The 20,674-nt window shown below is 44.3% G+C and overlaps 1 protein-coding gene and 1 pseudogene across 5 annotated transcripts in view; both read left to right on the top strand.

The window, feature by feature from the left end:
- HTT (huntingtin) overlaps positions 1 to 20,674 on the top strand; it is a 193,421-nt gene that overhangs the window by 122,608 nt on the left and 50,139 nt on the right. For all 5 annotated transcript variants that reach the window (XM_088462238.1, XM_088462236.1, XM_088462240.1 and 2 more), the window contains 5 exons: positions 5,145 to 5,352; positions 10,371 to 10,515; positions 13,630 to 13,809; positions 17,025 to 17,201; positions 19,245 to 19,321. In XM_088462238.1, the coding sequence (XP_088318364.1) occupies positions 5,145 to 5,352; positions 10,371 to 10,515; positions 13,630 to 13,809; positions 17,025 to 17,201; positions 19,245 to 19,321 (787 nt within the window). The remainder of the gene's footprint in view (positions 1 to 5,144; positions 5,353 to 10,370; positions 10,516 to 13,629; positions 13,810 to 17,024; positions 17,202 to 19,244; positions 19,322 to 20,674) is intronic.
- On the top strand, positions 134 to 251 carry LOC148453350 (5S ribosomal RNA; annotated as a pseudogene).

The raw sequence follows: 20,674 nt of genomic DNA on the forward strand, positions 1-20,674 counted from the left end.
ACGCTGCATCCCGCAGCTCCTGGCGCGGCTGAGCAGGCTTCCCTTTTGGCTAGTCTGTAGCATAGGGCTAATAGCCTTAACGTTATACCAAATGCAGCTCCTCAATGTATGACTGTCACGCCCTGCCATAGCAGCTTACGGCCACACCACCCTGAACACGCCCGATCTTGTCTGATCTCGGAAGCTAAGCAGGGTCAGGCCTGGTTAGTACTTGGATAGAGACCGCCTGGGAATACCGGGAGCTGTAGGCCTAGAACAACATCAGTGCTCCCATGAATCCTCTCCGGTCTAGCAGGAGAGATGTTTAGTTAATGAGGGGTTTTGCATCAGGAGCCTTGAATGCGCCCCCGTTTTCCTGGCACAAACCGGATTTACAACTACTCCGCTTTATGCAGTTCTATTAACGGGGCTAGCAGTGCTGACTGGAGTGTAACACTTTGCACACTCAGAGCGGTATTCCAGCGCCCCCTGCTTCCCTTCTAAGGACAGTAATTATAGAACATACATTTCATAGCTCTTAATTATTGCTCATGTTCTTTTTTAGAAAATGTTACTGTCATCTCCTGCACGCAGGTAGTATAGTTTAGTGCACTACCTGCAGCAGGGAGTGCTTTAGCGTGGGTCTCCTATGCCCTCCCCCTCCCACGCTGGGAGTGCTTCAGCGCAAACGGTAGGGATGCCTGTCACTGGGTGACAGGAGTATAGTGATGGCTGCTTTGCTAGCAGAATGGGAACTAGCCCAATCCCCTTTTATTTTTGAACTATAACACCGCGTTATGAGGTTCTGAGAGGGGCCAGTTATTCAGTTGGTGCACATCCCGGCTAGTAGCGCTGTGCTGACGAGACACAGTCCCGCCAATTGCAGCGCCTGCTATTACCCCCTGTCAGACTTCCCCTTGGAACTGCCTCACCGCATCTATCACAAAGGGTGCCTTGCTTCATCTAAAGTCTGAGCTACCTCATGGTATACTAAATACCTTGCCGAAATGTATAGTATTAGCCGCTGTTTTGGCGCCGCGGTTAGCACTTATGGTTATAGCATACCCTTCACTCAGGGTTAGCTCTTTTTTGCGTCCCTTCCCCAGGCTTATGCCTCACATTGGCTCGCCTTTGAGAGGGGCAGTACTCTTCCCATGTATATATGTGGAAACCCATATACTACATTTAAGGCTGATCTTAAAACCTTTTTCACCAGCTTTCTGTGCTTACCTTAGAGGGTATTGCATCTATATAGATTTATATCTTCTGTGCTCCATTCGGTTGCACATACAAGAAGAAGTTAGTGATGCACGGCTAGTGCGGTGGCATTACTGCCTCACAGCATTGAGGTCGTCTTTTTGATTCCCACTTCAAAAACGGGTTCATCTGGAGATAAAATGGCTCACCTGATAAGGCGAGTACACCAGTAACAGAAGGGTCCCAGGATCGAAAAACCAGTCTGGGACAGCACGCTGCTAAAATATCCTGCCCCTACGCAGTAGCAGAATGACGGCCACACGCGGCACATGAGCAGTCTCTCTGAGTGGAGGCAAGCCGCGTGTGTGTATGTATATGTATGTGTGTATGTATATATGTATATGTATGTATATATGTGTGTATAATATATGATTGTATGAGGTACGCGTATCCATATGTAGATATCGCTTCTTAACCTTACCATAAGAGCAGAGGTAAGATCTGTTCTTATCTGTTTTGTCTGATACCTAGCATATTGATAGAAGGAGGCTGCGATTGGAGGCTGACTCTCCTGATGCGGTTGTTGGTAAGATAACTCGCCTTTACACACTCTCTCCCTGGGGTTTGAGTTGTGTGTGTGTGTGTGTGTGTGTGTGTGCATATTCATATATATATATATATATATATATATATATATATTTATATTTATGTATTTGTGTAGGTATGCCTATACTTCCACAATCATTAGGTTTACCTATAATTACATGCATGCGAATGCCGCCTGGGCTTCCCAGAAGCTGTAGGCTAGATCCATACATATTATATGGTGCTCTATAAACTAGTCATGTGATGCGGCTTACATAGTGATAGTCTTAGGCATTGCTTCCAGTATGGACCCTATACATGTCCTGGGGCCTTCGTGTATGTCCACACATGTATATAAAGATACGTACTTACACCCTCCTGGGGTTATAGTTCGGTTCCCGTTAGTCTATATCTACAGCGCACCGTTCGGAGGACCCATTATTATTTACAATGATGCACTTGGTAGAAGACTTATTAGACACCCATTCCTTGTATGAATACTTGGGATGACAAACGCGTTCTATGTCTAAGTACAGGTACCCTTAAGTACAGGTACACTTCTCAATATCAATTCTGGTACTCCATATTATTGTCACATATCTCAATAAAATTAGACTCTAAGGGGCCCTTGTGTACACTTCATATCATGAAGGCCTAGAGCCACCTGCCGATATAAGAGTGTCATGCCTGGGTGGTATTAGATTGGTGGGCATAATACGCACTTCACCATTATAAATATTTATGTAAGGCTACTTATACTAGCAGATCGTTTTAGGGGTATATGTATAGTCTAAACACGACTATACAGATACACATCTCTTATGGAACAGGCTCAAGAGTCCTGTTCTACGATCTTTTTGTCTCCACTAACATTTTGCTAGTTTCCACAGTATTTTATACTGCACATCTCCAGATGAATGTCCGTGCTGTAGAGCATTGGTCTTGGCCCACTGAAGCTACTCTCTATTCCTAACGTGGCAGGTTGCTGTGTGTTGGTAAAGGTCAGTGACATTCTACATAGCGTCCAGAGGGCTTTTGGTCGCTCACAGGTAAGAGCATACCACACTAATGCCTAGGAAGATGCTCCTATTTCATGCAACCTGACATACATAGTGTTATTCTACCTTATGCACCCTAGCTGCTGTCCTAGCAGCCATCCACTCTTTTAATCAGTTGGCTCTACACTTTAGAGTTTTCCTGGCGTGTGGGTGCATCGTTACAACATTGGATTAGTGACACTATCTACTAGAATCTGTTGGGGTTATGGACCGAAGCGCACCTATGGGCTAGTGCACGTCTTTACATAGATGTGTAACAGTCACTATGTTCCACGCAGCGGGGCTGGTTGGGTTTTCTGTTCTATAGCTGTTGATATTTGATCACACTGACATGTACCTTATGGGTACCTTCATGGTTGTCCTAGTGCTCTAGCCTTGCTGACTGGATGCTTCCCTATATTGGTAGCTCTTCCTGGTTGACTGTTGCATTCGTGCTCTTTTACTGGCAGGGTTTGGGCCAGCAGTTGGTACTGACTAGGCACTTCCATCATGCTGGAAGTTGTTTTTCTTTTTAGCGGCAGCGTTTCAGTTGCTGTTTTATCCCTGTTTTCAGAATGGGATGTACTGCTGTCTGACCCTCTGAAGGGTCTTGTAGTCTCAATCCTCTCTATTTCGCCTAGGGCTCATGCCCAGTGGGATCTCCACTCTTTGGAGACTTCTATGGCCTAACCTTTCCGCTGGTTAACAACTTTGTTGTAGTTGGACCTCAAGGAGGGTTCAGGGCGACTGTTCGGTCTAGTCTTTTGACTCCCTGCATACTCTGTTAGGAGTCTGTGGACAAGTTTAGCTCTGTATATTGATATTGTTATACTTCTGTATATACGATTATGTCCAGCTGTGCTGGGATTCTGCTGTCTGCACCTATTGCAGCTTCCTGTTTAGCCTCTAATACGGTTCTCGAGTTTGTTCTCGTTTACGGCCCTTCTATGGATTCTTGTTGGTGCTCTCGGCTACCAACGGTCCGGTTTGGTCTATTTCAGTTGAGTTTACTGGTTCTGACGTTTCTCAACTGTCTTTGTTCTCTCGCCAGCCGTTCTGTTCCTTTTGACTTAACCTGTACGTTATGGAAGTTTCTATGACTGTTTAGCGAGGAGTGGTATTTATCTCCTGTGCTCTACGACACTTAATCCTCAGCTTCCGCTGGGCCTATGGTTCTTGGCGGTCCCTGTTTTGGTTTGGCCGAGGGGTCAGCAAGTTCTCCGCGCTTCCCACCCGGGAGGTTGGCTTTGGGACGTCCCCACTGTCTTGAACTCCAGTGTCCCCTAGTGGATGAAGGAGAAAACAGGATTTTGGTACTTACCGATAAATCCCTTTCTCCGATTCCACAGGGGACACTGGACGCCCGCCCAGCGCTGCGTACTTGCCGTTTTGTTTGGTTTCTATAGTTGTGTGACTGCATGGGTTCCCTGCAATGGGTTCCTTTGTTCTCCTTCAGTCGGTCTTGTTCCGTTCTGTGGTCTTCTCCTTTTCCTAATTTTTCTGTTGTCCTCCGTCTCCTCTCGGGCTCAGTTCTTAAACTGGGGCTGATGGGACATAGAGGGGGAGGAGCCAGTCACACTTCTAGATTATTTAAAGTGCCAGGCTCTGCTCTACCACCGTCTATACCCCACTGTCTTGAACTCCAGTGTCCCCTGTGGAATCGGAGAAAGGGATTTATCGGTAAGTACCAAAATCCTGTTTTTTTTATTTAATTTATTGTTAGGAAAATCAATGTTTTATTGTAATAATTTTACTGTATCTGTCTTAGTTCCCTGTTTCCAGAATATTACCACCTACTTCTATTTGCATTAGCTGTTATTGTAAACAGCTGCTGTCTGTCCTCTGTCCAGTAGGTGGAGCACAAGGGCTGCAGAGTAAGGCTCTCGTACATCCATATACCTTGTACTATATAACAGCCTCTTGCTCTGTCAGGTAACTTTTGGATCACTGATTGCTGCTAGACTGCCAGTCTCTGCATACCTATGTCCGTCAGATGATGATTAGGCCACACTGGATGTTGTAGTTCTTAAAACAGTGGATGTAGTGTGTGCAGGCAAAGGATGCTGCATCATGAAACCGTAATAGTGTATTATTAAATGATGGCCAACATCTAACCAAAAGCACCCTCATTAGATGTAGGACACACTATAGAGCTTATTTAATAACATGGTGCACAACAATGTCATTATGTCCCATAGCAAACAATGAGGTATATGTTTTCAGCTGTCCAGTGTAACAGGACTAAAATAAGGCTCATATTGGATTGGTATGGACCAAAACACATAGGTTCTACTTTAGCTATACTCTGCAAGTGTGTCTTTACATTGCCAATTGTATCACATGCAGGAACATTCCGAAGGATCACTAACGCAGCTACAAGATTGTTCAAGGGTGACGGTGACAATGGGAACTTTTACACGTTGGAGAGGCTGAGCACCCTGGTGGAGTCCTTGTTTCCTACCCACCCTCCTCTAGTGCTACTCTGGTGTCAGTTCCTGCTGCTCATTGACTACACGAATTACAACTGGTGGTCTGAAGTGCACCAAACACTCAAGTAAGGTCACAAGAAAGCATGTAACTCAATGTGCTGGCAATTCCTATGGGAATCTGGAAGTCTCCACCACAGTTCATTAAATGTGCTATGAGTATGCAAGGGGCTAGAATGTCAGGATTGGTATGGTGATAGTATACATGTCAATACTTTTGGCTGGGGTGGATGCCTTGTGCTGCATGCCCTAAGGAGCTGAGCAGGGATATCTCCTCTGCCCCTTCCGTGGTAGGCACTAAGGGGAAGATTTATCAAAGCTTGGATAGAGAGAGAGAAAGTACCAATCAATCAGCTTCTGTCATTTTTCAAACAGTCTGCAACATAGCTAGGAGCTGATTGGTTGGTAGTTTATCTCCGTCCACTCTATCGGTCTCCAAGCTTTGATACATCTCTCCCAAAGTACCAACTAACCTGCTCCTAACTGTCGTTTTTCAAACACAGCCTTTTAGTACTTTATCTCTTTCCAAGCTTTTGATAAATCTTCTCCCAAGAGTGACATTTCTCCCCCTGAGATCTAAAGCTGGGTACACACCAAACGATGTGTACCCAGCACGATATCACAAGCAACGGGACTCGGCGGGTGTGCTGGCATCGGCAAGTACATACACACTTGCCCATGCCAGAACGAGGAAGGGGCCATGCTGCATGGCCCCCACTGATAATATCGTGGTCCGACGGGCAATGCCGCTGATGACGCGCGGGAGTGCACATAGACAGTGACATAGTGGGTACACACACCGGTCGATGTGCCCAATATGTTGTCCGATCCGCTGGTTGTACCCGGCACAGGTGCACACAACAAACTGGTTTAGTCTCCAGGCATGACCTAGTCAGTGCAGGATAAGGTACAGGTGACCCTTTCAATTAAGAGAATTCTGACGACTACCATGACATCTAGACCATGGGAGTGGCAGCTTACCAGGCTTTTCTGTACTCACTGAATGGAATATAGCACAAAATATTAAATAATTGGTATATTTTACATGGTTGTCCATGTATTGGTTCCCAACCCATAGAATAAGATCACCTGAGATACACGTTGTCATCGTTTTGTGCTGTAACTCTCTATAGATTAGATATATAAATACTAATCTTGGGGACACTGATATACCTTGGCGTGTAGAGGGCGCTGTCTTAGAGCTTGTTTGCTGTTGTCTCCTCCCCCCTTACACCCCTCATATTAGTCTTCACACAGTAGGGCTCATCTTTCTTTCCATGTAGGCAGCAGTTTGCTTTTTTTATACTTACACATTTGGCATAGCTTTGCATTTGGCCTGGGTCCTGTCTTCCCTATTCTGGGGCCGGCTCTCGCATCGAGATGTGATTTCTCTTCTACGTGATGTAGTACGGATCCTGTGTCATCAGATCGACTCTTTTAATGGAAGATGAATCGTCGTCTTGTGCTACGGGTGCAAGAGAGGGTGCTTAGCAATTTAGTGGTTATTGGCCTTTTTAGTATGTGTCTACTTTCACATGCATGAGTATGGGATGCAGTTCCTATAACTGATCAGGATGCTGTTTGTTCTTCCTGTTCGGTAAGCGCCTCCTGGGTAGTCTTGCACGGCGCCATGGTTGATTTGTTGGGCTGGACAGTACCTTGTCCTTCGTTCATGTTTTAGAAAGTGTTCTTATACAAAGTTGCATCTCATTTGATTGGCCGTCATGTTTGTGCACAGTTTCATCTGAACATTACCCTCCCTAGGGGTGGATTTGGAAAGTCCCCCAGGTATATTCTCCAGATTGGATAACCGTTACATCCATCCATCTGAGTCTATCTGGGGGGACATGGCGTTCCTGAACCTTTTTTCATTTAGGTTTAGTTTTTCACTCTAATGTTTTATCTCTCCTATGGGCTTGCTTAGTTATGACAGCCACAAACAAGCTTTGGTTCACAGAAGATCCTAATCCAGGACATCGCCCTTTACACCCCAAGGTATATTGGTGAACCCAGAAGGATTCGGAGAAATGGATTTTAAGGGCAATACCAAAAATTCTCTGTTGGTGTTTTATGGTTTATTATTAGTTATCTTACCAACATAAGCAACCTCAGGGTACCTCATAATAGACTTTAGATGTAGCTGACGTTGATGTAGGAGGAAGGGCCGCTACATGCTTTGTAAGTTCAAATCTAATATGACATGCTTCTTCATAAATACAGTGTTTGCTCCTACACAGCCATCACGTAAAGAATAATTAGTTCCACCAAATTGTGCATAATTACTTGGGCCCCATATAATTAATTGGGATGCCTAACAAGTTATTAACTTTTTGCTGCCATGGTTACTACCTTCCACCTGATGCGAAGTGAGCTATCCAGTGGTTTATATCTTTATAAATTTAGCATTTATTGTATTTTAGTTATACAGGGAGCAGTTCTTAAGTTTCTTTTTTCCATAAAGTGTTTGGGAAACAAGTTCTACTCCATTTTTAATTGTTTTGTTGACCTCCTTTGATCTTTTCATCCTTCATTTATGTTTATAAGCTTCCAAGCAGTAGTTCTTGTTTACTTAAATTTTGCCTTTTTACTTTCTTTTTCACCCTACGATGTAAATCAGACCATGTAGTTATAGAGCCGTCAATAGCTCTTTATAATACAAACTGTTTGTGAGCGCCTCCACCTTCTATAGACCTATCCTGATAGGGATAGTGTACCCAAAAGAAGGGGTGTTTTCTAGTAAAATATATTTCCTCATTTGTTACTGGAGCTGCCTGACAACGGGAACATGGTGAGGAGGCAGCACTCTTATCTATTCCTCACACCGCTCCTGATGTTGGGACTACCTCTGTCGGAGGTCCCTTCACTGCCGGCACATGTAGTGACGGAGGATCCTGCACTGTCACTGCACCATTAGGGTACAGCAGCTTTTGACCCCACAACGGGGGGAGCAGCCAAGCAAGTGTCTTTCTCCTCCACGTAATCAGTAGTGGAGGCCAGGTCAGGTGCAGGCACCAACCACCAGTTGACTGAAACAAGGCCGTCTGTCCAGGGCAGTAGTCACTTGTGTACTGGGCTCTTGATGGGAACAAAGCATACTCCCTTAGCAGGTTGTGGTAAGCATACATTAAATGTGATCTTGGGATGTTGGGTTGTGCTTCTGTGAGTGGATCCGTAGTATTTCTCATATATCTAGTGTCTTTGTCTCCTTTTACAGTGTTCACTTCCAACAAACTATATCTGTCTGTTTCTCCTCTTTACATGTCATGTCCGATTTAAGGTAGAAATTCCATGTCTAATACTTTGGGAGTTTTTTCAGTTACCTTTTATACATGTTCAAAATGTCAGTCTATATGGGCAAGTGGACATCCAGGCACCGACGCCTTATGTGCATCTTACGTTGATGACTGAATATCGCACTCACCTACTCTTATTGCCACTGATCTGACAGAACTGACTTGAGCTAAATCCGTGTCTCACTCTTTTTTTTTTTCTGAGCCCACACAGCATGCTCCCGGGACTCGAAAGGGACTGAAGGTAACTGCCCAACGTCAGTGACTGGTCCTGTGCAACTTACTACGCTAGGCCAGGGCTCGTCTCCTTAGCAGCAGCCCTAGTTCATCTCCTTCCTGGCTAAGTCACTGCAGGTTTTTTTTTTTATTTCTTTTGTTAGGATATTTGAAACTACTTCTCAGTCTAGACTGCAGATACGTCAGTTCTGCCCTGGTTATGTCCTGGGGAGGATATGACTGAGTGCTCTCCTAAAGACGAGATTAATGACAGAAACAGATCTAGAGGATTCCTCTTTTTTTGGGTTAGAATTTCATGTTCAGTTATTTCATCCTAATATACTTTATAGCCCAAGGCTTGGAGTCCGAAGTTTTGGTCGGCCAGGTGCTGGGTATGAGCTTTAGTTGATGTAAAGGGCGATAAGAGTTCCTTTCTACCTGTGAATTAACCAGTAGCTCAAGTCCAAAGTTTTCATTACGTCTGCTGGTAATGGATAGATTTAGGTGTCAGGAAAGCAGACCTATGTCCCTGTTGGAGGACAGCATAGAGGTAAACAGGCTTTGTCCGCTAAGAAGAAGGCAGGCAAAACTGGAAAGAGCCGGGTCTGTAATACCAGCAGTCAACCCACTTGGCAAGGACTTGGTTGCACAGCTTCTTCTCTCATCAGGATGAGTGGTTCAATTCCACTTCAGGGTGAGTGGCATCATAGATATCCTCAACCTCCTCCTCAGTGTCTCAATCTGATTTTTTTTCACCACCGGCCTTTCTGTGGACCATAGCAGGCTTTGCAAGGTGCTATCCATACCTTTCTCACTGTTGGTATAGTCCCCAGCAGATAAGAAGGACACAGGATTCTGTTCAAACATATTTTTGGTTAAAAAAAAACTATTTTGTACCACAAAATGGCTTTAGAGATCCGTGCAGTCTTTCTAAACCCATCAGTTTCAGTGTTTTTGGCAGGGGGATCGGTGTTTAGAAACCGATGGAAAATCGGTGGCATTTTACAAAGCAGCATCAAATTCAATGGTTAGTAAATTGTTTGGGCATTCCAAACCGCTGGCGATGGGCAGTGCCGGCCAACCCGCCCCTTAGTAAATTCACTTCTTGGTCTTGTTTCTCTCTGGTTCTGTCATGTGTGGCCGGTTTCTAGAAGGAACAGAGGGGAGAGATTTATCAAAGCTTGGAGAGAGATAACTTGGAGAGAGAAAAATGACCAACCAATCAACTGCTAACTGTCATTTTACTGGCTGTGTTTAAAAAATGACAGGAGCTGGTTGGTTAGTATTTTACCTCTTTTCACTTTATCTCTCGCCAAGCGTTGATGAGTCTCCCCCAGAGTTCCCTGCAGGTTGATGATTTAGGATGGGATGGAGCTCAAACAAATTTGTATGTGCCAGGGTCCTGTTGAAGCTCTACTATTTTTGTTACTTCCTTTGTTATAGTTATTTCTAACCAGGGATTAGTGCCCCCTATTGCCATCACTAATAGAGTCAATATAAGTTACATCTAATATAATCTAACATACAAATGAACAGGTCGTAAAATGTAACACAATGATTTATATAATCCCATTGCACAGAAGGAACAGTCTGTCCAGCACTAAATTACTGCTAAGTCCTCAAATGTCAACTGACAGCGACGAGCCAGAGCCGCAATCCAAGCTTGGCGTGTGCAACCGGGAAATAGTGCGTCGCGGTGCCCTTATCCTGTTCTGCGACTATGTGGTAAGTACCATATGTGGCTTCCCTTACAAATGTGCTGTATACTATAAGATAATACATCTAATTATTATTATCCTTTATTTATATGGCGCCACAAAGGTTCCGCAGCGCCTTACACCGTACATGAATGCGCACACAAGAAAAACCGTTATTAGCCGTACAATACAATGCAGAACAAGGACATGGTTTATAGACATAGCTGCATAACACAAGCAGCAGGACATAAGCAACCAAGTGTTAGGGAGTTAAGATTAAATGATACTATACGTAGGGGGAGGAGAAGCACGTGAGGGACGAGGGCCCTGCTCGTGAGAGCTTACATTCTAAAGGGGAGGGGTAGACAGACATGGGCGACACAGAGGGGTAGATAGTGATCTAATAAAACCTAATTCTCATTCCTTCAGTTTCCAACCTAATGAGCTTCTTGTTTAGGCTATTTCCTAATACACAGTATAGCAAGTGTATATAAGAGTTGATTTGTATCATCCATTGATCCTGTGTGGGAAATACAGATTAGAATATATTGAATACAGCGGCTGCTGCTTTATCTCTTAAATCAGTTTAAGTGCTGTAAAAAATAAATGTAACCGCAGAACTTGTACATGGCTTTTCCTCATTGTTCTCTCTGCACTAAGTTTCTGCAGAGGGACGTTTTATAGACTTCTGTGTAAACAAGAGCGTTATCTATAATGTGGCAGCTCCTCTCCGCTCTCATGTCTGACAGTCGCCAGACGCCTTGTAGGAAAGGCAGGTGCTCCTTTCTAAGATGAGGTTCTCCATTTTCTCATCTCTTTATTCGGCAAAATAGAATAAATACTTAATAGTCCCCATCACAGGCTCTTTTATCCCTACATTGGTCCCCAATCAGAGGCTCTTTCATCTCTTTGCTGTTCCCTTGTTAGAATGTGATATGAATGAGTGAGCAGGCATGGAGTGGAGGATATTTCACGGATGAGCTAAAATGCCGTTTTCTGAGTATGTAAACACCGCTAGCAGCCTTCCCTGCGCTCTATGCTACAGTTTCCAGAGCTTATGGGGCAGACAACATAAGCCGCGGGATTTACCCCGCAACTGATTGCCAGGCTAAATTCCCGTGGCACGAGGAAAAGCTATTCAATTAAGTAGCCTTTTTCCTGCGCCGTAAAATCAGGACTGCGGAATCAATGTGTTTTTTTTTCTCGCCCACGACGCCGATTTGGTCGTTTTGACACGGAGTTTACCTCGCACCTACATGAGGTGCGAGGTAAAGTGCGACTGCGGGGACTCCCCGCTAGTTGAATAAGTCCAGCGCGGCAATTAGCCACGGGTAAATTCCGTGGCTAAGTGAATCCGCCGCTATGAGTCCATTGTTCTGTTTATACCTCTCAATCCGTGCGTCATGCGTACAAGGGCAAATATTCCATTAAAGTCTACTAGTACTATTGAAGATTTTTATTTTCTTCATGAGAGAGTGTTTACCTAGCATATACATCAAAGGAAAAGCTCAGAAAAGAAATATGCAAACTTCTCCATGTATCTTTACCTAATCATAGAATATTGTAGCCGTATAGACCAGTGGTTCCTAAACTTTCTTGAATGACGGCACCCTAGAGTATCAGCATTTTTTTTTTTTTTTTTTTTTCACGGCACCCCTAGGCCAAAAGTTTTTTTTATGGAGAATTTCTGCAATCATTATTAAATTAAGTTTTTATTGTGCTTACATATCATCCTTGGGTACAGTTATGTACAGCCATGGCCAAAAGTTTTGAGAATGACACAAATATTGGTTTTCACAAAGTTTGCTGCTTCTGTCCCTGATGTTTTTCCTGGAGAGAAGTGGCTTCTTTGCTGCCCTTCTTGATGCCAGGCCATCCGACAAAAGTCTTCAACTTGTGTCATGCCAACAGTAACGCATCCTGAGACCATTCATGTGTGGGGGTTGCTTCTCAGCCAAGGGAGTGGGATCACTCACAATTTTGCCTAAGAACACAGCCATGAATAAAGAATGTTATCAAAACATCCTCCAAGAGCAACTTCTCCCAACCATCCAAGAACAGTTTGGTGATGCACAATGCCTTTTCCAGCATGATGGAGCACCTTGCCATAAGGAAAAATTGTTAACTAAGTGGCTCGGTGAACAAAACATTTACATTTTGGGTCCATGGCCAGGAAACTCCCCAGACCTTAATCCCATTGAGAACTTGTGGTCAATCCTCAAGAGGCGGGTGGACACACACAGACCCACAAATTCTGACAAACTCCAAGCATTGATTAGGCAAGAATGGGCGGCCATCAGTCAGTATGTGGCCCAGAAGTTGATTGACGGCATGCCAGGTCGAATTGCAGAGGTCTTGGAAAAAGATGGGTCAACACTGCAAATATTGACTCTTTGCATAATCTTAATGTCATTGTCAATAAAAGCCTTTGACACTAATGAAATGCTTGTAATGTTACATCAGTATACCATAGTAACACCTGACAAAAAGGTCTAAAAACACAGAAGCAGCAATCTTTGTGAAAACCAATACTTGTGTCATTCTCAAAACTTTTGGCCATGGCTGTAGTGGTGGACAGGGTTGGAATTCTGTTTATACACAAATTTTATCACGGGCAAAATCAGAGCTGATGGCTGCCAATCGCATGGTCCATAAATAATTTGATTTCGGTCCTGGACCCTCGATCCCGTGGCACCCCTACAAGAGTCCCACAGCACTCAGTTTGGGAACCACTGGTATTATACATTATCTGCATTCTGGAAGTGCGGAACAGAAGGACACAATAGGTGGAGGTGGGAGTGCTCGCTGTTTTGTAGTGTTTTCTTATCCTATCTGGGGCAGCAAAGTTTAAGCTGCAGATCAGCCTTATTGTAGAAAAAATGAAGAGTAAGAATCAAAAGAAGGCATTATACCTGTGATCCATATGTTTAAACTTAAGGAATTGGAATTTGAGATTCATTCCAAGCTCCCAACAATATTAAGCAGTTACACTTTGGTTGGGATTTGTTACAGAACTTTTTTTTTTTTATGCATGGTTTCCTTTTATGCCCCCCAAATTGCCAGTAACTTTTTTTTTTTGTTTGTTTTTCTTTAAAGCTGTTCTAATCCTATGGTGGTAATGCTGTTATTGTGTCTGTTTTAGTGCCAGAATCTGCACGATTCAGAACATCTCACCTGGTTGATAGTGAACCACGTGCAGGATCTGATCAACTTGTCACACGAGCCCCCGGTGCAGGACTTCATTAGTGCAATACACAGGAATTCCGCTGCTAGCGGCCTATTCATCCAGGCTATCCAGTCCCGCTGTGAGAACCTGGCAACGGTGAGTGCCTACTGCTCATCAGTGATGGGCTAGACCATTATATAACCTGGCTTTATTATCTCTTACTAGTTAAGTGACCATGTATTTTGAAGCACTATATTATGAATTTTTACTTGTCATCCATTTTGTGTTTAAATTGTAATTATGAATCGTGCAATAGGAATTGTTTTGTATTACAGATGTTGGATATAGGTTTGTAAATGTGATCAGTAGAAGATGTGGATAATCAGTGGTGGTATTAGAATGTAATGAATGCAGGTCATACCGTCTTTTCAATGGAAAGCTGGATTCGAATGTCATGTTTGACATCACAAAAGTCACCATTGGAATTTTATTTGGTTTAATAACCGTAACAACAAAAACATTATAACGGTTGTGCAGGGGCGCCTGCAGCGTTCTCATGTCATCAGACCGCTGAGCCTGCGCCAGTTCTGGTCTCAGGCACTAAACATTCTGTTTCATTAAAGAGAGAGAATGAGGGGGCCATCTTTGTTGGTATCAAAACAGACCATGGCAGCCATGGTGAGGCAAATATGAAAGGAAATAAATGCTATACACCCATATATGGGCAACTTGAAAGCCATTGCTCACTTTGTTGCAGTATTTGCACTTCTAAATAGAAATAATTCATTTGCACGTAAATAGACCATAATTCCGCATTTGCAGTAAGTTGCACCTGGAAGTATGTAGTTGTCATGTCAACAGTCAAAAGGTCCAGACTACAATGTCATAATGTTGACAGTCAGTGCTTAAAGTGGTCCTAGAGAGTGGTGGAACTCACCGTCCCCCCTCGGTGCTCTTTCAGTAAAGAGACAGCGTGCGCTGAAAAAATGGGCATGGTCGCACAATAGTATTTCCAATTCAAATTACGCCACACAGCAGCACAATCTTGATACACATTACACCACATAGTAGTATCCCTTATTCATGTATGACACACAGCAGTGCCCCTTATACACAATGCCCACAGTAATAGTGCCCCTTACACATAATGCCCATTGTAGTGGTGCCCCTTATGCAATTCCCACTGTAGTGGTGCCCCTTATGCACCACAGTACTGGCAGTGTCCCTTATGCAGTGCCCCCAGTAGTGGTAGTGCCTCTTATGCAGAGCTCACAGTAGTGGTGCCTCTTATGCAAAGCCCCACTGTAGTAGTGCCCGCTATAGTGAAGTGGTGTCTATATAATGAATGTTGACAAACCATATTGAACCTGCACTTGGAAACTATACATGCCTATCTGTGGAGTTTATCTGGTGACCGGTCAGTGCAAGCTTTCAGCATTGCTCCAGAATGTATAGGTTGCTGCTTGGTAAAACCAGGCAATGATTGTACCCTTTCCCATGTTGGCTGGCCACAAAGGGGGAGCATTTTTTAAGTTTATGTATGCTACTTCAATAGAACAGCTGTGCACTCTATAGTAACATCAGCCATTATAGGAGTAGGAAAGCTGTGCACTCTCTATAGTAACATCAGCCATTCTAGGAGTAGGACAGCTGTGCACTTTATAGTAACATCAGCCATTCTAGGAGTAGGACAGCTGTGCACTTTATAGTAACATCAGCCATTCTAAGAGTAGGACAGCTGTGCACTATAGTAATATCAGCCATTCTAGGAGTAGGACAGCTGTGCACTCTATAGTAACATCAGCCATTCTAGGAGTAGGACAGCTGTGCACTCTATAGTAACATCAGCCATTCTAGGAGTAGGACAGCTGTGCACTTTATAGTAACATCTGCCATTCTAGGAGTAGGACAGCTGTGCACTCTATAGTAACATCTGCCATTGTAGGAGTAGGACAGCTGTGCACTTTATAGTAACATCTGCCATTCTATGAGTAGGACAGCTGTGCACTCTATAGTAACATCAGCCATTATAGGAGTAGGAAAGCTGTGCACTCTCTATAGTAACATCAGCCATTCTAGGAGTAGGACAGCTGTGCACTTTATAGTAAAATCAGCCATTCTAAGAGTAGGACAGCTGTGCACTATAGTAATATCAGCCATTCTAGGAGTAGGACAGCTGTGCACTCTATAGTAACATCAGCCATTCTAGGAGTAGGACAGCTGTGCACTCTATAGTAACATCAGCCATTCTAGGAGTAGGACAGCTGTGCACTTTATAGTAACATCTGCCATTCTAGGAGTAGGACAGCTGTGCACTCTATAGTAACATCTGCCATTGTAGGAGTAGGACAGCTGTGCACTTTATAGTAACATCTGCCATTCTATGAGTAGGACAGCTGTGCACTCTATAGTAACATCAGCCATTGTAGGAGTAGGACAGCTGCGCACTCTATAGTAACATCAGCCATTCTAGGAGTAGGACAGATGTGCACTTTATAGTAACATCAGCCATTGTAGGAGTAGGACAGCTGTGCACTCTATAGTAACATCAGCCATTGTAGGAGTAGGACAGCTGTGCACTCTATAGTAACATCAGCCATTGTAGGAGTAGGACAGCTGTGCACTCTATAGTAACATCAGCCATTGTAGGAGTAGGACAGCTGTGCACTCTATAGTAACATCAGCCATTGTAGGAGTAGGACAGCTGTGCACTCTATAGTAACATCAGCCATTGTAGGAGTAGGACAGCTGTGCACTCTATAGTAACATCAGCCATTGTAGGAGTAGGACAGCTGTGCACTCTATAGTAACATCAGCCATTGTAGGAGTAGGACAGCTGTGCACTCTATAGTAACATCAGCCATTGTAGGAGTAGGACAGCTGTGCACTCTATAGTAACATCAGCCATTGTAGGAGTAGGACAGCTGTGCACTCTATAGTAACATCAGCCATTGTAGGAGTAGGACAGCTGTGCACTCTATAGTAACATCAGCCATTGTAGGAGTAGGACAGCTGTGCACTCTATAGTAACATCAGCCATTGTAGGAGTAGGACAGCTGTGCACTCTATAGTAACATCAGCCATTGTAGGAGTAGGACAGCTGTTGGTGAATGCAGACATATTGGAGAAATATAGTTAAGTGATAAAAGTCTTGTGACTCAACTTTTCTGATCATTTATGGAAAGTTCCAATATAATGTCTGAATATGATGTACGGTCCCCTGTAGACCTCTGCCAGTTCATCCACTTCTTTGAGCAGATAAAATCTGCCATAAATGATTCCTGTGTTTCTGTTTAGCAGATTAATGAAACAGTCAGTGTTACAGAAAGCATAGCTGACCGCTTCATCACTGTCCCCGTTCTGTCCACTAGCCGACGTCGCTGAAGAAAACCTTGCAGTGTCTAGAAGGCATTCACCTGAGTCAGTCTGGTGCCGTGTTGATGTTGTACATTGACAAGCTGCTGTGTACTCCGTTCCGTGTGCTGGCCCGCATGGTGGATACGCTGGCCTGTCGTCGGGTGGAAATGCTGTTGGCTGCTACGCCACAGGTACTGGGTTATCACCGCTATGCTGTAACTAGATATCTCTCTGTACTATTTGTGCACAATCTTAGAACACTTCCCTGTGGTTGATGTGTAATAAACACGAGAACACCAGGGCCCAGTACAGCATATTGCTGAATTCCCCTGGAAGCTAAGACCTCGGCTGTTAGCAAAGCTGGGAGGACTAGTTGTGTGACCAGGAACCATACTTACTGGGTACTATCCTGCAAAATGGACAATGTTACATGCACTTAAGGGGCATATTCAATTAGCAGCGGGACTTAACGCAGGCCTTTAGCTTCCGAGTTACGTGCCCAGAGCTATTCACTATCCAGAGCGAGGGTGCATCTTACACTGATTTCTGTTCACACTCGTACTGAGTGTGAATGTTGAGTACGCCTTCTGGGCATACCGCGGGCAGTAATTAAATAGCCCCAGGCTATATAATCCTTCTGTTAATCGAATGTTTCATACAGATTTGTCCACATACACCTAACCTAAAAACGCGCCAAATAGCTTCATTTACCGTGCCATAGACTTTGCTACTTAATCCTAAGTACCTAGTACACTATTTGCAAGCTAAAAAGTAAAGTTGAGGAAAAAGTAGACAGGGCAGATATAATTGGAGACAATCTTCCCATGCACAATTATGCTTAATCTGTCACTTCATGCCAATTTCTTTGCAACAAAAGACCTAGTACTGTAGTACACTATTTGCAAACTAAGGGCCTGATTCTGCAAGAATCGTAATTGCAAAGCTGCGATCCTTGCAGATATGGTAATGCAGCAGGAAGCATCACGCCTCCTGTGCATTACTTATCCGAGCTGCATTGTCCAACGCAGCATCGGATAATCTGCGTAACATCGGACGGCTGCGGTGACCCATGGGGTCCCGCAGCCGGCCGCTGCAGTTTAGAGGAAGAGGCCAGCAAATCTCAGTCAGCCAACAGAGATCCTGGCTTCTTCCCTCCCCCGCAACGGCGGCGACATGCCTCCGTTTCGGGAAACAGAGGGCATCGCAGCCCACTCCATGCCCACAAATGGCAGCAGACTGTCAATCACTGCCAGTCTGCAGGACCCATTCTGCACACTCGCAGAATGGGTCCTGCAGCTGTGCGGATTCCCAAGCATCGGGAATCACTACCGTGCATTGCTGAATCAGGCCCTAAATCGCAAGATTTAGGAAAAAGTAGCAAAGTGTAATAGTACAAAAAGCAGGTCCGATACGAGTGATTCTCATGATGCATCATTAAACTTTTTGCCAATTCCTTTGGGACAAATAACCTAGTACACTATATGCGAGCGAAGTGCCTGATGAGTCAGAGTTGTACGCTGTTACTGCTGAGGATGTGCAATAATCTCCTAATGGAACAGCCACCGGGTCTGGTACTGAGGTGTCCACCAGAGCCATCGCAGCTGTCAGCAACTGGACATGGAGCCATGTAATCTGCGTACTGAATCGCAGATACAGCCAGAAACGCCTCAAAAGCGGACGGAAAACATGCCTCCGTTTTAGCCGTCACTCCCCTTTACCTCCCACAAAACGTTTGCTTCCTGTCATGCACTTGCGAATTAATTCACACTGCGACCGTAATTGCAATTCAATAGCCCCACGTGCTCATTGCGGCAGTGACGCATGTGCCGACCACCCATAATCACTCAGTCGCACGAACATCGGAATACCGTATAACTTGGAATCAGGCCCTAACTCACAAAATTGATGAAAAAGTAGCAAAATTGAGTCATAAGTTTCCAGCACAGGAACCGCGCCAGGCTTCTCATAGCAGAGACGGGAGAGGTGCAGGAGGACACATCTGTATAGGGATTTCCAGGCATGGTAGGAAGGTCCTGTAAACATCGTGGGATATGCGAATCGGGCTTTCCATTCATGCAGTGCTAATAGGTCTGTAAAAGATCTAATTGTAGTTCTGATCATGTCACATTTTGTTTGCGTTGCCCGGATGTAAAGGCTAGTGAGCAGAAGTAAGGTGTATACGTGTCGCCGAGTCATTCCTGCACAGAATATTCACATTTGCTTGTTCCCTACAGAATACTAATTCTCAGCTGCCCATAGAGGAGTTGGATAGAACACAGGAGTATCTGCAGAGCAGTGGATTAGCACAAAGGTAAATGTGTAAACTGTGCATGAACAAACAAATTATTTTTAGTAATATTGTTAAAGCCGCAGCATTGTACAATGTTCATTTATAGAAACTATAAGCACTGCAACAAGAAGTATAGAGGTGCTTGGCCATTTGAGCATACACATACACTTCCCCTTGTGAGATTACAGACTGGCATAGTCTTTCACCTAGCTGAAAAATGATTGTGTTTACCCAGAGCAGCATTTACACTGTCATTCTTTATGTAAGAAAATGTGACTTGCCAAATAAAGGGAAATAATGTGTATATGTATGGGAACAGAAGGCACTTGCATGTTTCTAGCCATACAATCTATTCTGGGTGCAGAGCTAGTAATAACTAAAGGTATGGAGGTACTCACAAGGCTTATTACTGGAATGGATGTTTCAGGCACAGTTGTGCACTTTATCAAGACAGACTAACAACTTACATGGTCTCCCTTATATAGCCTCATATGACTACTCACCAAATGTTCTCTCTTAATAACCCCTATTTCTTATGTTATTGTTACTGTTATTTTAATTTATTTTATTTACTTTTCATTTTATTTTTAATTCTCGTTTGTCTCCCTTTGCCTGTCTTGATAGATCTGCTATCTAGAGCAGCTCTATCGTTTCCCCAGAAAGATCTAGTGCAAAGTGCATCCCTCGCTTTGCTTGGGAGCTGTGTCTAGAGGGTAGACGCCTGACAGGACAGTGCAGTCGGACTTCTACCTAGTTGATATGAGATCATTGACCGTGTCATATTAGCCTCTTAAGCGCAGGCATCTGGCATGCCGGCCAAGACAGCCTCTGGCGAGCGGTCACTAACTTTAGGTATTTAGAGACTCATCTGTATTTGAAAGAAAGTCCTCGTGGTCTTTAGTTGAACGAGACCATCTCTAGATTGTGCCCGCATACATTGTTGGCCTTTTTTACACGCCGTCTACATTCTAAATTGAGAAGTTCCTCCTATGGACCTTGGGCCCTGAAGTAGGTGGCCTTACTCAGCCATTCAGCTGGCATTTCTGTTGGCACTTATTCGGGTGGATTTCCAATCTACCATAAGGTCTACGGCACTGAGTCTTCTGGAGACGTGGGTTCAGATCCCACCTCTGACACAGGGTAGTGATGCTGACTGGGGACCAGTACAGCCCGGGGTTGAGTCCATAAGGGACTCATTAGATCTTAGCGGGTTTCCCAAACACTCCCCTCTGGGAGATTCTGTTCGCTCCCCTCGGACCTCCAGGTTATTATCTAGGTCCTTGTCTCGGCAGGTGTGAGTGACTTGCTAGTCTCTTCCTGGTCAGATGCCGGACTGCCTTTTCCATCCCATTCTCATTTCCTGGGCACTAGCGG

The sequence above is a fragment of the Taudactylus pleione genome, unplaced genomic scaffold (genome assembly GCF_031769625.1).
Source record: "Taudactylus pleione unplaced genomic scaffold, aTauple2 ptg001166l, whole genome shotgun sequence".
Taxonomy (NCBI): Eukaryota; Metazoa; Chordata; class Amphibia; order Anura; family Myobatrachidae; genus Taudactylus; species Taudactylus pleione.